Here is an 18,379-nt window from a genome sequence, read left to right on the forward strand (position 1 = left end):
GTCTGTGAGTACACATCTCTTATTGCCTCTCCCATACAAGGCATTCGTAATTTCTTTCTCCCCCACATATGCCACTCACCCACAGTTCCCCTCATCTGTTTTTATTGTTTGTTTTGCAATAAAAGAACAGAAAGAAAAGAAGGGCTCAGTGTGCATCTAAAGGGAGTGAGTTAACCTGCCTCACCCTACCCCTTAGTTACAAGGGGCTAGAGGGCCAGAACAATAACCATTTCAGCCACAGAAACACTAATGTGAAAAAAAATATTTTATTTACTTTATATACTGTAGTATTCCAAAATTTGTGAGGAAAGCTGGAACAATATTCTAAATGTTCTTCAGTTTGGGAAGCCTTCAATCCTAAAAAAAATAAAAAAAATACGAGGTAGTGTAACTCTAGTAAGTGATCAGTAGAGTATGATTCCAGTGCAAAACGAGAGACGGATGGATCAATATTTAAGCCCAGATTTATTAAATGGTTCTAAACCTTAGCACTCCTGGTCAGTAAATCTTCGTCATAATCTCTTCTGTTAGTCATGATGATTAAAGCAAAAAAGTTTAATTACTTCATAATGCATTATTTTGTATTTTGCATATTTGGAGGATCTTTAAATAAGATAGAATTGGCTATACACAGAACATGTAATACCTCATGGAATTCACCTACACTCCTGGGCATAATGAACTCCACTTAAGTTCTAATAACAAGAACAAACGTGCTCAGAGGGATCATACTTCTTGTCATTTAATGAACAGGAAAAGCAGGCATGGAGCTTTTATCTCAATTATCTGTGCCATTGTCATTAACTTATTTTAAGGAGTCAGAGAGAAAACATTCACCTTGCTTGCAAGGACCTACGGGCTCTATTCCTTGTTAGACACACATCTAACTCCAAGAGACGGGGGATATTGGGAAAAACTCCCAGCTCGGACCACAAGGGCGGCAGAGCCTTTTTTTTGCCAAGGCGGAAACTCTCATCACTTATTCCTGTTTTCCATATTGTTTCCTTCTCCAAATGTATAGGTTTTCTAGAACATGAAAGTGCGATTTAGAACAATGAGAACCACATTGGAATTTGTGTTGAGTTGTTTTTTTGCAATGATCAATTTGCATATCGAATATGGAGAGAGGGTGAGATATTTGGTGATCATTTACCAACACTAAAAGTAATGATGCAAATGAGAAAGTGACATTACTAGTATACATTATTCTGGTAAAGCCAAAATGTCCTAAAATAAGAAAACTTTCAAACGGAAATGTGTGTTAGAAATGGATAGTATAGCACAATAAAGTCACGTATGAGTAAGAAGAATGCAGAATTACACTGAATATGTGGCAAGTTAAAGCTGCAGTTCAAACAATATCCTACATGTGTTTTTTTTTTTTAAATAAATCAGTTCTGCATTATCAGAAAATACTTGTAGCGCTAAAAATTAAAACAAAAATTAAAAGACATTTTGAATGTATCCCAATGTAGCAAACATTTTTGTTTCTATAGCAACCATTTACAAAGTCACACCCCCTTTCTTTTCTGAAAGATTCTCTGGCTCTGGAGCCCTGCCCTCTCTCTGGCAGTGCACCAATTTTATCTAGTGACTGCCAGGTCACATGATCTTCCCCACAGAACTTTGCATCTTTGGTCCTCTTCTGCTGCACTGACAGAGATTTAATGAACCCCCGAGCCGATTCTTCGCCGATCGATCACAGGAGAACGGATCGATCGGCAACTTAGCTAATCACTTGTCAGTGTGCAGATTGTATTGATGCGCATATTAAATGGAATTTTATTTATTTTTAACGGCAGCTTGAACTGCAACTTTAAGAGGCATAGTGTGGTTTCTAAGCCTGGGGTTCCAAGTTGTATTAAATGTATACGAAAGCAAAGTTAAGTAACCCTTATAGGTCATAACATGATAACATTTTTGAAATCTATTATTCTGCTGAGTTATGGGTCTACAATAAGCCAGACCTGTGAGCTCCATTTAAAGTGGATAGAATGTGATGGCAGATAAGAACCACTTAGCCGACCTAATCTGCCTACTTTCCCATCTGCTGTAAAACCTCAGGCCCCATTGATCCATGGCTGTCTTTTACATAGACATGTCTTTTTTTGGTTATTTTCATTGCTCCTGTATTTTCAATCCTCATCACATAATGCCTTTTTAAATCCAGCAGTCGTTTTAAATCTTAGAGGAATATTAATTAAAAATATACATTTTGTAGGGCTTAAGTGGCAGCTTTTGGGGATTTTGTAAAAAAAAAAAAAAAAACCTTTCTCCTGTGCGTAGTAGGTAATTTCACTCTAGCACAACAACACTAAAATCTACACAATGAATCACACTACGTGCTGTTAGAATGGACTGGCTTTCACATGTCATTGGCTATAAAGGCTTGAGCCGCTCCTGGATCTTTGTTGAGAAGGATTTTAACCTTACGAAACCCGAAGGCCTATATTTACTACGCAGTACTATTCCATAAGACTCCTCCCAGGGCAGGAAGACACACTGTACTCTTGAGTGGGCTGTGATGTGTCTTCCAGCATCAGAATGTATCTTATGGAGTAACACTGCTTAGTTAATCAGGGCAGACACGTAAGCCATGCAAACCTGTATAGACCCATGTTGTCTTGGGTGCCAGTTTCTCTGGGATAATCAGACAATGCGAAGCTGCTGGACTTCTTTGGAAGAGGAGGATTCCAGATGATGAATCTATCATGGGAGGAGGACTGGAATTCTTTCACCTCTCTGCTCCATCTCTCTGCTTCCTGCAGCACTGGGCATGGACGGGACAGGTGAAGCTCAGAGCTTGTACGCAGCTGTAACAACAACAAAAAGTGTCTCATGCTCAGCAGGCAAAGAATATGGGATTTGTTTGCTTTTATAATTCTGGTGTATTTTTGCACCAATTTTGTTCTTGGGCGGCTTTGCTGTATAACTCAAATTATCTGCAAAATGATGTCGAAAGTTCATCAGTATAAAGATAATGCTACACCCAGGTGGACTTTGTGTAGCTTAAATATCCAGGCTATAATAAAACCCATAAGTCTTTTTATTCCCAATATAGCTCTGTATCTCAGTTAATAAAAGCATTTAACTAGTTTACCTCTGATATTTACAGCATTGTTAACAGGGCCGAGATAAGTAATGTTCAAACACTGCTCAACCTTAATATTCGAATATTATAGGTAAAAAGTGGTGCATGGGAAATGGTTACATAGTGGGTAGGGTTGGTCAAAGATGACCAACAGAAAGAAATCCCATTAGTTTGCACTCAACTAAATAATAACTCTGAGTATAGATAATTATTTATCAAACCATATGGGTACCAGGAGGTTTAAAACACAAAACAAAAAATTATTTATTACTATATAAATACACATCTAATTGAAAGCTATTAAACTAATTTAAAAGTAATCTTAAAATCTCTAAAGATAGCAGCGACGGAGCAGGTGGGCAAACCCCAGTGTGGGTGTATAGATATAGAAAAAAGTTGTGTGTGCTGTGCACGCGCATAGTAAGTGAAACTTCTTTGACTTTTGTCACAGAAATTGTGTTTGTGATGTTTTAATTAAAAATCAAAATACAATTTCTTTGACAAAACGCAAATAAATTTGGACTTAGAATGTGCGTGCTCGGCACACATCCCCTGTATTAGCTATTTGCACTAAGCGTGAATTCCTCGTGCGTGTGACTGTGTGTGTGCGTGTGACTGTGTGTGTGTGCGTGTGACTGTGTGTGTGTGCGTGTGACTGTGTGTGTGTGCGTGTGACTGTCTGTGTGTGCGTGTGACTGTGTAGTGTGCGCGTGTGACTGTGTGTGTGTGCGTGTGACTGTGTGTGTGCGTGTGTGATGTATGCGCACCCATCCTGCACCTTGCATATGCCTCTGCACCTCGCATATGCCCCTGCACCTCGCATCACCCCCCTGCACCTCGCATCACCCCCCTGCACCTCGCATCCCCCCCTGCACCTCGCATCACCCCCCTGCACCTCGCATCACCCCTCTGCACCTCGCATCCCCCCCCTGCACCTCGCATCAAACCCCTGCACCTCGCATCAACCCCCTGCACCTCACATCAACCCCCTGCACCTCACATCATCTCCCTGCACCTCACATCACCCCCTGCACCTTACATCATCTCCCTGCACCTCACATCACCCCCCTTCACCCCCCTGCACCTCACATCACCTCCCTGCACCTTACATCACCCCCCTGCACCTCACATCACCTCCCTGCACCTCACATCACCCCCCTCCACCTCACATCACCCCCCCACCTCACATCACCCCCCTTGCACCTCACATCACCCCCCCTGCACCTCACATCACCCCCCTCCACCTCACATCACCCCCCCACCTCACATCACCCCCCTTGCACCTCACATCACCCCCCCTGCACCTCACATCACCCCCCCCTGCATCTCACATCACCCCCCTTCACCTCCTCACATCACCCCCCTTTACCTCCTCACATCCCCCCCCCTTCACCTCCTCACATCACCCCCCTTCACCTCCTCACATCACCCCCCCTCACCCCCTGCACCTCCGATCACCCCCTGCACCTGCGAGCACGGCGGCAGAGCAGTGTGGTAGGAGGAGGGATGGGCACAGTTTGTGTTGCCCCGCAGTGCCGGGGATCAGGGCAGGGAGGACGGCACATACGGCGAGGAGGCCCATGTGAGTGTGACGGCCCCCCCCCCCCGGGGAAGAACACCATGATGCCGGTGGGGGGTGTGGGGAGAGGAATAGAGGGGGTAATTGGGGGGAGAGGGGTGGGGGAAGGTTGAGACGCGGCCGCACCGGGCCCGCCGTATGCGTGGGAAGCGGCGCGCTCAAACCCCCCCGCTTCACACTTTACCCGAGCAGGAGCCCGGAGTCACTGGCGCCATCGCGCATGCGTGGCACGGCAGTAGGCAGCGGGCGGGGAACGGCGGCCGTTATGAGCAGCGCCGGCGGCTATCGCCGCCGCATGTCAGCGGCTGTGTGGGGGGTGCGGTAGCCATTAGGAGCGGCGCCGGCGGCTATCGCCGCCGCCGCCGCCGCATCTGATTTGTGGAGCGGGTGTGATGTCAGTGTTGGGGTCGGGCTGAGCCAGAACACAGCCCGGCCTCAACTGCCAGCACTGACGTCACATCCGTTTCATTTCTGTCTCCACAATCCATTTTTGCCCCATCACGAATGAGGTGCCACTAAGGAAGTTTCACTTCAACAAGTGTAGTATTCAATATACTGTCACGGCGGTCCTGTAAGTGGGTACAGGTGCATATATTCAGAGCTTATCAATATAAGTTTGTATATAGTAAATCAACAGTGTGCCAATGGGCTTGGGTATACCTGGCTGATTGCACTTCATGCACTGACTAATGTATGCCCAGGACCGTCTAGTGTGCGTCACTATACAGGTTGCATCTATATGCCCTTAAATTGTATACTCCTCAAAGATAGGGCATAATACTCCATGAGTGTGCAATGTGTCTATAGTGCGCTAAATATCACCTGTTTCCGAGATGTAGCTCGTGAGTTAATGGGGATGCCTCACGCTCCGTCTTCAAGCTCCAAGACAAAAACTGGCTGACGTCATCGGTCTGCACGTCGCCTGACACCCGACGATCGTTTCACGCCTCTTGGCGCTTCTTCAAGGGGGGAGGAGTGTACCATTGCTCCTCTATGGTATGTATTTATACACCTCCTGGGGGTGGGATTAGGGGCGTTTTTAGTAATAACGCGAGTCCCTATTCGTTAGTCTGCCTCAGTTTGATTAACTGATTAGATGGCTCTTATTATTGTAGCCATATCGATTAGTATTGAATAGCAATGCATAGAATTAGAACAGAATAATTAGGTAGTACATATGACTCTTAGTGCGAGTGACGTGGTAGGTAAGTATGAGAGTAATGCGTGCATACATGCACTAATATGGACATGCAACATATAAATCTTGGGTCTGGTGTATGTGGAGGCTAATTGGTAGGACCGTGGATGGATATAGACGTACAACATACTAAGTGTATATTGCTAAGGTATATCTCTATGTCTGTCGCGGTATGTACACATATATCCCATAGAGAGTTATGTAGGTGGGTAGGTTAACATCAGGGCTAGATTGAGTGTGTAATGCCCTAATGCCATAAATTCATGTTAGATGGTAATATAGTTAAACATATAGAGGTCCAATGTTGTATATGTACATATATATGTGCCATAGGTACAAAGAGGTAGTGTAAGGTGTAGGAATGACCTCTAGCTGTTTAGACCGCCCAAAAGGGTCAATGCGGTCTTACTAGTTCTTAAAATATATTTAAGCTGACTATAAATAGTATATTATTCAGTGGTCCCACTATATGTAAAATGTATGCCTACCGAGTATATATACATGTGGGGTAGTGACCCTTAGCCCATTTCAAATAAGGGATGGGTAAGTGTATGATATCCTAGAAATTCCAGCATGGTTGACACTTGGGATGAACATATATATATGTACCAAGGGTACTGGGGGAGAGAGAAAGGATGTATAGTGAGTGTAGGAGTGACAGCTAGCTGTTTAGTCCGCCCAAAAGGGTCAATACGGTCTGACTAAGTATTAAGTATATTTACCCTGACTGTGTTCAGATGTTAGATGAAGGGTGAATATATGAATCCCTCATTCAGTCCTATAGGGCTGAGGGTCTTTAACGTGTATATCCATTTACACTCTTTTTGTAGGAGTAACCTATTCCAGTCCCACTTTCGTGGTCCCAGTGGTACCAATTCTATCCCTGCGAAACGTAGATGTTTAGAAACACCCTCGTGAACACCATTTACATGTCTGGCCAGGGGTGTATCTTGTTTATTGCGTATGGATCCCAGATGTTCCAGGATTCTTACTTTAAGCTGGCGAAAAGTTTTACCCACATACATTTTGTTGCATGAGCACGTGATGATGTATATAACTCCTTTGCTATTGCAATTTATGAAATCATGGATTTTAAATGTATTCGCTTTTGTATTGTCTGTGAATGATTTTGTGGGAGGCATGTGTATACATGCCTTGCACTTACCGCAAGGGAATGATCCCTGCGGTTTGTGGTCAAGCCACGTCCTATTGGGTATTGGTTGGTAGTGACTCTGTACCATCCTGTCTTTTAGGTTACGTGATCGTCTACATGTAAGTGTTGGTGATGGATTCAACACTTCTATCAAATCCTCGTCCTCAGTGAGTAGGTGCCAGTGCTTTGTGAAGATACGTTTTAAATCTTGCCACTATGTATTATAAGTGCCAATAAAGCGTATTACTTCTTTGGTGTCAGTCCTCGCTTTATTTTTCGTCAAAAGCATGTCTCTCTGTGTGCATTTCCAGGCGAAATGTACGCGGACAACATTATTATGTGGGTCCGGTACATTGACGATATCTTCATGCTGTGGAAGGATCCATCAGACCTCTTACATGAGTTCTGTGAGAAATTGAATAACAACAAATTCAATTTAAAATTAACTATGCAAATGGATAAAAATCGCATTGACTTTCTGGACATAGCTATTTACAAGGAAACTGATGGGTATCTGCAATCCACACTATTTAGAAAACCCACAGCTACTAATAGCATTCTACAGGCGGACAGCCACCATCCCAATCATCTTGTCCAAAATATACCCACGGCACAATTTCTCCGCCTTCGACGCAACTGCTCCACATTGGCAGAGTTCACAACCAAGGCAGGGGAAATGAGCCAGCGGTTCTATGATAGAGGGTATAGTAAGAATGTAGTCCAGAAAGCATATAAAAGAGCCAAATACACACATAGAGACATGCTTTTGACGAAAAATAAAGCGAGGACTGACACCAAAGAAGTAATACGCTTTATTGGCACTTATAATACACAGTGGCAAGATTTAAAACGTATCTTCACAAAGCACTGGCACCTACTCACTGAGGACGAGGATTTGATAGAAGTGTTGAATCCATCACCAACACTTACATGTAGACGATCACGTAACCTAAAAGACAGGATGGTACAGAGTCACTACCAACCAATACCCAATAGGACGTGGCTTGACCACAAACCGCAGGGATCATTCCCTTGCGGTAAGTGCAAGGCATGTATACACATGCCTCCCACAAAATCATTCACAGACAATACAAAAGCGAATACATTTAAAATCCATGATTTCATAAATTGCAATAGCAAAGGAGTTATATACATCATCACGTGCTCATGCAACAAAATGTATGTGGGTAAAACTTTTCGCCAGCTTAAAGTAAGAATCCTGGAACATCTGGGATCCATACGCAATAAACAAGATACACCCCTGGCCAGACATATAAATGGTGTTCACGAGGGTGTTTCTAAACATCTACGTTTCGCAGGGATAGAATTGGTACCACTGGGACCACGAAAGGGAGACTGAAATAGGTTACTCCTACAAAAAGAGTGTAAATGGATATACACGTTAAAGACCCTCAGCCCTATAGGACTGAATGAGGGATTCATATATTCACCCTTCATCTAACATCTGAACACAGTCAGGGTAAATATACTTAATACTTAGTCAGACCGTATTGACCCTTTTGGGCGGACTAAACAGCTAGCTGTCACTCCTAGACTCACTATACATCCTTTCTCTCTCCCCCAGTACCCTTGGTACATATATATATGTTCATCCCAAGTGTCAACCATGCTGGAATTGCTAGGTTATCATACACTTACCCATCCCTTATTTGAAATGGGCTAAGGGTCACTACCCCACATGTATATATACTCGGTAGGCATAAATTTTACATATAGTGGGACCACTGAATAATATACTATTTATAGTCAGCTTAAATATATTTTAAGAACTAGTAAGACCGCATTGACCCTTTTGGGCGGTCTAAACAGCTAGAGGTCATTCCTACACCTTACACTACCTCTTTGTACCTATGGCACATATATATGTACATATACAACATTGGACCTCTATATGTTTAACTATATTACCATCTAACATGAATTTATGGCATTAGGGCATTACACACTCAATCTAGCCCTGATGTTAACCTACCCACCTACATAACTCTCTATGGGATATATGTGTACATACCGCGACAGACATAGAGATATACCTTAGCAATATACACTTAGTATGTTGTACGTCTATATCCATCCACGGTCCTACCAATTAGCCTCCACATACACCAGACCCAAGATTTATATGTTGCATGTCCATATTAGTGCATGTATGCACGCATTACTCTCATACTTACCTACCACGTCACTCGCACTAAGAGTCATATGTACTACCTAATTATTCTGTTCTAATTCTATGCATTGCTATTCAATACTAATCGATATGGCTACAATAATAAGAGCCATCTAATCAGTTAATCAAACTGAGGCAGACTAACGAATAGGGACTCGCGTTATTACTAAAAACGCCCCTAATCCCGCCCCCAGGAGGTGTATAAATACTGTACATACCATAGAGGAGCAATGGTACACTCCTCCCCCCTTGAAGAAGCGTCAAGAGGCGTGAAATGATCGTCGGGTGTCAGGCGACGTGCAGACCGATGACGTCAGCCAGTTTTTGTCTTGGAGCTTGAAGACGGAGCGTGAGGCATCCCCATTAACTCACGAGCTACATCTCGGAAACGGGTGATATTTAGCGCACTATAGACACATTGCACACTCATGGAGTATTATGCCCTATCTTTGAGGAGTATACAATTTAAGGGCATATAGATGCAACCTGTATAGTGACGCACACTAGACGGTCCTGGGCATACATTAGTCAGTGCATGAAGTGCAACCAGCCGGGTATACCCAAGCCCATTGGCACACTGTTGATTTACTATTTACAAACTTATATTGATAAGCTCTGAATATATGCACCTGTACCCACTTACAGGACCGCCGTGACAGTATATTGAATACTACACTTGTTCTATATCTATACACCCACACTGGGGTTTGCCCACCTGCTCCGTCGCTGCTATCTTTAGAGATTTTAAGATTACTTTTAAATTAGTTTAATAGCTTTCAATTAGATGTGTATTTATATAGTAATAAATAATTTTTTGTTTTGTGTTTTAAACCTCCTGGTACCCATATGGTTTGATAAATAATTATCTATACTCAGAGTTATAATTTAGTTGAGTGCAAACTAATGGAATTTCTTTCTGTTGGTCATCTTTGACCAATCCTACCCACTTGTTAACAGGGCCACCAGCAGATTTCCTGGGGGCCCAGTGCCCAGGGCTGTTGAGTAGAGGGAGGTGTCCGCTTCTCCCCTGTCTCTTTCACACACACCCCCATCTCACTCCCACATGCCCCTTCTCTCTCCCACACTCCCCCTGTCACTCCCACATTCCCCCCTCTCTCCCACATGCCCCATATCCCACACTCCCCCTCTCTCTGCCACTTGCCCACTCTCTCTCTCTCACTCATCTCTCTCCCACATGCCCGCTCTCTCTCTCACACTCCCCCTATCACTCCCACACTTCCCCCATCTCTACCCAACACCCCTCCTCTCTCCCACACTCCCCCTCTTTCCTCCCTCTCTCCCCCCCCCCACATACTGCACACTATAGTCTAATTTGTTTGGGAATATAAAATAAAATGGTCTCCCCCCCTTTTTCTCACACTTCCTCCACCCTGCTCTCTCACTCTTCCTCCTCTATCCCACCTTTCTCCCACACCCCCGTGCCCTACCTGTGGAGTTTGGGTTTTCAGGGTCCGTCCGGGCCCTAGCCAGAGGCAGAGGGGGGAACAACCAGGCGGCTGGTAGCAGAAGTTGGGCCTGACTACTGGTGGGCCCTAACTTCTAGATTAGGACCATTAAGGCGTGCCCCCCTCTGCCGCTGGTACAGGTGTCTCTGCGTTCCCTCTGATGCGCATATAAAACTGCTGAAGTGACGTAAAAGATGGGATTTATGTGCCTTATTGCGTGTCCCAGTGCCACTAGGTGCTTTATGGAAGAGCACTTCTTAGTTAATATGGGATTTAATTTTTTAATAATTTATAATAATAATAATAGCTTGTTCTTGTATAGCGCTGCTAGTTTTTTATGTAGCGCTTTACAGTGACATTTTTCAGACACAGTCCCTGCCTAGTGGAGCTTACGATACACTGGCGACACACTTTATTCGAGCTTGGCTAGTCCCACGAATTCGGGTATACCCGGGTGTATTGAGGTTTGTGACTGTTTTCTGCCCGAGTACATTGAGTTATTTTCCAAGCAGGGATTGAAGCATTTTATTCCCGCTGGCTGCAATACTGCACAGTATATATATATAAACTGCATTACAATTCATGAATTTATGCCATCTGGTAGACACGCGAAGCATTGCAGCCTATTAAATCCTAATCATTATCATTTAACAGATCAGCCGCCCATCAGCCAGGCATGAACCCAGGCTGGGAAGGCAAATGCAACGGGGCTTGTCAGAGGTTAGTAGTGGCTTATTCCAGGTATCTGCCAGGTACATACCGGGTATTTGCTCGAATAAAGTGTGTCGGTGCAGTATATGTTTTTTTTTGTTTCTGAGGCACAGGGAGATAAAGTTACTTGCCCAAGGTCATGAGGAGTAGACATCAGGAATTAAAACAGGTTCCCCTGCTTCAAACTCAGTGCCAGTCAGTGTCGTTACTCACTGAACCGCATCTTCTCCACCCTCTCTCTTAGGCTAAGGTCCCACTGCATGCGCCGGCGCACCCACCTTGCATCCTGGTGGCGCATCCACGGCACTTCACCGCGATCTGCGGTCTGCAAGCAGCTGTTTTTAGATGCCGGGGCGTGGCCAAAAGGGGTCTGGGGGCGCGGCCATGAACTTTTGCAGAATGCGCAGAAATGCTGCTCGGCTCTGTAGGCGGACGCTCACAGAGGTATGCAAGGGAGACTGATTATAGTGAAATTAAATAAGCCTTTTATTGCGCCTGTATACCTTAACATCAGGAAACCATCCAAACAAGGGGTAAACAAAGCTTCTATTCACTTGGGAGTATTTCTAGTGAAATACTATGCAGTTCACAACTCCCTTAGATAAGCATGTCTCCCAGCACCAAACATATAGAATGAGATGAACAGATATAAAAAGTCTTGTATATGAAAGTCTTATCTGTTTGTAGTGGTTTGGAGGGAAAATCTTCTCTGTCCCTGGTTCAGCTCCCTTTTCCTCAGGGTGTGTCAGCATTCAGGTTTAGAAGTTTCCCCTGTGTCTCGAAAGCAGCTCTGCTGTTTCTTCTGGCAGGGCTCAAGACTGTTTGTCTCCAAGTTCAGCTCAGGTGTGAGCTAAGGAGTCTAACTTCCTGTCTCAAAAGACAGGCTTTTCTAACCAGGCTACCAGCAGTTAACCACCACACTGCTGGATTAGAGGTACATTACCTGAACAGGGATAACTCCCCTGTTACAGGCTCCAACAACAAAAAAGTTTCATTTAGCAATACAAAAGTCCAACACGAATGCTGCATATTTCCCTTGCAGAGATAGAGCCGCGCAGAGCATCGCCTGATCCCTGTAGAATTTAATTATTCATATGGATGCCCTGCTGAGCGCTATTTGCTGCCTTGTGCTCCTGTAACCTTGCTTAGCAACTCCTATTAAGTGGCTCCTTAGCTGCCTTTGTGTGTGTGTATCCACCCCGCTCCCCTGCTTATGCCAAGCTGCCGGCGATCTCCCCTCTTCATTGGCTCCCTGGCGCACCACATGACGCGTCGCCGCACGGGAACACCATCCTGTTGTAGCCCCTGCTGGCTGACGCGTCACAGTACGCAGTGAGCCAGGGAGCGAGGAGGGACTGGTGGGAGCTGCGCGTGCCGCAGACTGCAGCGGGGACCTGGCCTTAGACCCAATGCAATATGCTGTGAAGATATTTCTTCATTTCAGGGAAGCTTTGAGCTGTAATAATTTCAATGGTGCTCAGAGCATCCCTATAATGGAGAACTGGCTTCAGAACATATTGTCTGGGTCCTTTGCAGGACTACGTATCAAACTCCAAAAATGTTCATTCTGCAATAGAATTGACATTAAAGAGATATCATTTACAATATGCATATTTTTCATTAATTCACACAGAACTCTGTTCTAGTGCCCTGCTTGCTTTAGCAAGTACTGGAACGTAGATACATGGAGCAATATGAGAAGGTTCTGGGTGCACATGTAATGAGGGCATACTGTATATTGGTCTTTTTCTGAACATTAACTTAAAAAAAAAAAACCTCCATACATTTGAAACAGATTCTGAATGACCATTATCATAACTTCCCCCCCCCCACCATCATCATTACTTCCCTCCCCCCACCATCATCATCATCATCATCATCACCTCTCTCCCCCCCACCATCATCACCTCTCTCTACCCCCACCATCATCATCACCTCTCTCTACCCCCACCATCATCATCACCTCTCTCCCCCTCACCATAATGTCTCTCCCCCCACCATCATCACCTCTGTCTCTCTCTCCCCCCACCATCACCTCTCCCCCCCACCGTCATGTCTCTCTCTCCACCCAACCATCACCTCCCTCCTCTGCATTATCCCTCATCCTCATCTCTCCCCTCCCCATCATAATCATCATCTCTCCCTCTCCCCATCTCACCACCCTCATACTCATCATCATCTCTACCCCTCATCATCATCTCTCCCCCTCCTCCTCCTCTCATCTCCCCCACCATCATCACCATGCTCCCCCAACATCATCACTACACTCCCCCACCACCATCACCAGTGGTTGACAAATCACCAAAAAATCTACTCGCCACACAAAAAAATCTACTCGCCACCTAGTACCAAACGTGTGTTGCTTGGGCCAATATTTACTCGCCCGGGGGTTAAATCCACTCGCCCGGGGCGAGCAAATGTATAGGTTTGTTGAACACTGACCATCACCTCTCTCCCCCCCACCAACATCATCACTTCTCTCCCCCCACCGTCATCACCTCTCTCTCCCCTCCACCATCATCACCACTTTCCCCCCTCTTCCCCTATGCCTACCTGTGGGTGGTCCGGCATTAAACAGGAGGATAAGCCGGCAGAGGAATCAGCATCTGTAAGGCCTGGGTCCCACTGCATCCGGCGGCGCGCACGGCCGCGTGCACGTCACTCACCAGACCAGTGTTCCTCCTGAGCTGGCTCCAGTCCCTCCTCGCTGCAAGGCTCGCTGCACACTGTGAAGCGTCAGCCAGCAAGGGATACACGAGGATCGTGATCCCAAGCGATGACTGTCAGAGCTTCCCCCACCTCCAAAAGGTAGGGGGGGGGAAAGTGTGTATGTGTGTATGTGTGTGTATATGTGTGTGTGTGGGGTGGTGGCGGACGGGAAAGAATGGACGAACGGATGAACGGACGGGGGCGGCGGACAGGAGCTGCACGGAGAGCAGCAGGGGGCATGTGGAGGGGGGGAACGGACCAGGGGGCGCGGGGGGGAGCTGCACGGAGAGAAGCAGAGGGCGTGGAGGGAGGGGGTACGGACTGGGGGGAGGGGGCGGACAGGAGCTGCACGGAGAGCAGCAGAGGGCATGTGGAGGGGGGGGAGTAGCACGGAGAGCAGCATAGGGCATGTGGGGTGTCCCTCCTGCAGCCCGGGAGACCCCCGGTGCTCCCCTCCGCTTAAACCACCCCCCCCCCGGCCACCGCTCCTGCTCCCTACCGACCGCAGATAGTGGTCAAGTGCCTCTCCACGCGCCGCCTATCTGCAGTGCGGGCGCGTGGTCTGAGGCAACGGGGCCTTAGCCTTACACAGCAGAACAGGACAGCAGGGGAGGAGCGCGCTCTAGTTGTCTGACCCGGAAGTCTTTCTTACTTCCGGTGTCTGCTGCTAGAGCATGCTCCTCCCCTGCTGTCCTGCTCTGCTGTGTAACTGTGAGGATCAGCCCAAGGCCCCGCTCCCGTCACGTATTTCACGACGTCACAATGACGCGCACCTGCCACAACCTGCACCCAGGCACCGCGCTGCTGGAAGGGCAGACACTGCAGGGACCGTTCCCTGTCTCCGCCCCTGTGACGCATCACCACGCTCCCCCCACCATCATCACCACGCTCCCCCCACCATCATCACCACGCTCCCCCCCACCATCATCACCACACTCCCCACCACCATCATCACCTCTCCCCCCACTATCACATCCCTCCCCTTTCTTTCCGCACAATATTGCATCAAATTGGGCAAAAAGTGCATGCAAATAGGATGTCAAATTGTGTGATTTTTCTGCATGTACAGTATAAGTGTTAATTACAGTAGCTTTCAACCTTGTCAACTTGCATTCCATTGAGAATAACAGAGTCTAATAAAAAGACCCCATAGACCCCTACATAATTAAGTGTACCTTATTGGAGAGATAATCCATTCTGCTCAGGCAGCTGCTGCGCTCCTGCTCTGAAAAGGCCTGCTTGTCTGCCCATCGCTGCAGACTCTTCCTTTGGTAATCATCAAGTCTGTCTAGGAACCCACGCAGATTCTTCACCTCATTCTCCTTTCCCAGCTGGCTCACACTGGCCAGACGTGAGATCAAGTTCTGTCTTTAGAGGAACACAGGAGAAGTTACAGCTCAAAGGGGTCTTTTATCAGCCGACATTAGGTATTGCTTTGGGGCTTGTGACACACATTTGCTACAGTGAATTGCACGGTGATTAACCCTTTCATGGCCAGAGAGGCCTGCAATGCACTGCTGTTCCCCTTGGTCGTGAAAGGGGTCGTTATTGCTGCAATGTAATATTTATTGTAGCATTAATATTTACATAAGATTTATTAAAGGTTAATCTATGCGTGTAAGTAACGAGCTCGGCAAGTGTCAAATCTTAGTTGTTCTGCAGTTCCTTATGCAATCCTGTGGCTGTATTTAATGGCGCTGGTGCATATTCATACCATACATCACAGGCCCTAGAGAAACACACACAAATGTGCCAGAAGTCACTTTCCACCATTAAATCCCATTTATCAAAAGTCTCCTGGCTGCCACACTACTGCAAAACAAACTGCATCAGATTTATCAAATGAGAACGTCTCACTGCCTTCAAAGGATGATTTCAATTTTTTTAAGCAGTGTTTTAATTCCAATTTTGAGAATATGAAATACAACAAATAGCCTTCACAGCACATATTAATACAGTGGCAAAGCTGGAAACATGTTTACAATTGTATTTTTACTCTAATGATGCTGCAAATAATTCATATATAAAACGACGTACAGTATAACATTAAAAAAAAAAGCCGAGCAGAAAATGAAGACGAGTAAAAGAAATGACAAAGAAATATACTCAGAAATATTTGACTCCATTTTAAAATGTATTTATTTATAAAAATGTTTTACCAGAAAGTAACCTCTCGTTTCAAGTATGTCCTGGGCACAGAGTTATGATGACAAACACATTATTTTCTTCTTTCTATTCTTCTGTCTTCTTTACTTGTAATCCAATGGGGCAGATGCCAGCCATTTTTTTAAAGGATGCGACATCATCCCTTTAAGATGTAAAATCCTTAAAAAAAAAAGGAAGCTGTCACATGGTACTTCAACCAATCGGATTGAGGGTGTACCATATGATGCTTCACATGTTATATCTCACAATCCGATTGGTTGTAGTACCATGTAATGGCATGTGATGTGATATAAAACCTCCTTTTGTTCTCGAAAATGGGCTTTTATATCAGAATGGGGAGTTGCATTGTGTGGTTCATGAACATTTCAATATTTTCTTTACATGTTACAATCGTGAAAGTTCGGGTCACATAGGAGAACAGAGACTGGTAGAAGTGCTCAAAGAAAAATTATTTTGGGATAAATTGGAAAATGCTGTACAGAACGTAGTATAATCTTGTTTCATTTGTGCACAAATTAATCCTAGGCCCAAAGGTCAAAAACCACCTATCCAACACAATGCACCTGCAGACGGTCCAATGGTCCAAACAGCAAATTGATTACATTGGTCCCTTACCTTTAGGGAAGAATGGGTTGAAATAAGCTTTGATAGTGGTAGATGTGTTTTCAAAATGGGTAGAAGGCATTCCAGTTAGAAAAGATCATGCAATTACAACAGCAAAGGATCTATGGAATCATGCTTTTTTCCAGATGGGGTTTCCCACATATTCTTGAACCAGAGAGCAGGGCCCATTTCACAGGTCAGGTTATGAAAGCTACATGTGACGGTACTTATCATCCAGCATTGACTGAAATTGTGGAGCTAATGAATCAGACTTTAAAGTCCAGAATTGCAAAAATGTTGCTAGAAAAAGGTACCACATGAGTACAATCATTATCTGCTGTTCTCATGAATATTAGAGGTACGAGTTCTTCTACATGTTATATACCCTGGGGTTGGGTTTATAACTCTGCCCCATAACAGGCAGGTCTGATACTGATAGGTGTCATATCTGCACATGTGACCCAGCCAGTACCTCCCCCAGGCTGACACTCTCTAGTTGTTGCTAGGCCGGTCCTTGGATACACTAGAGGTATCCAAGGCTGCAATAGCACACTAGGCTTTCTGGAGGAATTAACCCATCCACTGCCTGTACCTAACAGGACTTACACTGGTAGGGCCCAGGGAAATAGGTAGCAGCTAGAGGAAAGGCTACAATCTCCCCCTGGTGAAATTCCAACAACCCCGCTTGGGAATACAGTATGCACAACATCAGCATACTGTACCAACAACATGGTAATTACCTCAGCACATTATGCATTACATGTTGTGACAAACGGCTTACTCCGGGGCTCCGTCGTTTGTCCGGGACTGTTTAGAACACGGTCTTTTAGGGTAGGTTAAATGATGAGGCGTCACGTACTGTTCCTTTAAACAGGCTATGCCTGGTTTATTCAGTCCCAGGCACTGAGACTGCCACAGTGCATACAACAGAAAACAGATCAAAACAAAAGCTGCTCACCTGAGCGATAACTTAACTTAGATATCCCTGACTCAGGGTTGGAAGTGGCTTTTCCACTTCCAACATCAAAACACGGTACTTTTGCAGTCTTACACAAATGAACAGAAAGATTGAACCTGTTTGGGGAAGAGGCTTCTCCCCTCTGTAGTTCAGCAGCCTTCCAGCCTCCTGGCTCTTGTGGGGAGACCAGAGCAAACAGGAAATCAGTCTTTCATACCTGATTCCTAATTAGCATGACAGGTGACAGAAATCAGGCAGCAGACAAACTCTGGTCTGGATCTCTCATCCCTCAGTTCCAGCGCTTGCCAAACTGTGGGATGGAGTGTATGTATTATAAGGCTGCACTCCCAGGCCAAACAGGATAGAAACTGTCTAGTATCCTGGGAGCCCTATATACGGAATTTATTACCATCCCCTGGTTTCTGTCACATATCCTCCCCCCCAGCTCAGACCTCGAGGGATGAGCGACCATGGATATTAGGGAGTGCATCCTTGACAACCCGTCAGCATTGCCATGTTTGTGCCCTGACCTGTGTTCCACAGAAAATTTAAAG

The 18,379-nt window shown here is 45.5% G+C and overlaps 1 protein-coding gene across 2 annotated transcripts in view; it reads right to left on the reverse strand.

Moving 5' to 3' along the window:
• Positions 1-268: 268 nt before the first annotated feature.
• The window catches only part of LOC142490110 (uncharacterized), a 75,999-nt gene continuing 57,888 nt past the window's right edge, over positions 269-18,379 (reverse strand). The window contains exons 5-8 of one of the 2 annotated variants that reach the window (XM_075591922.1): positions 15,274-15,466; positions 2,605-2,813; positions 838-1,026; positions 269-357 (exon numbers count right to left, since the gene is read on the reverse strand). In XM_075591922.1, the coding sequence (XP_075448037.1) occupies positions 336-357; positions 838-1,026; positions 2,605-2,813; positions 15,274-15,466 (613 nt within the window). In that variant the 3' untranslated portion in view covers positions 269-335. The remainder of the gene's footprint in view (positions 358-837; positions 1,027-2,604; positions 2,814-15,273; positions 15,467-18,379) is intronic. The other variant, XM_075591923.1, reaches the window with a different exon arrangement.

The sequence above is a fragment of the Ascaphus truei genome, chromosome 3 (genome assembly GCF_040206685.1).
Source record: "Ascaphus truei isolate aAscTru1 chromosome 3, aAscTru1.hap1, whole genome shotgun sequence".
NCBI classification, from domain to species: Eukaryota; Metazoa; Chordata; class Amphibia; order Anura; family Ascaphidae; genus Ascaphus; species Ascaphus truei.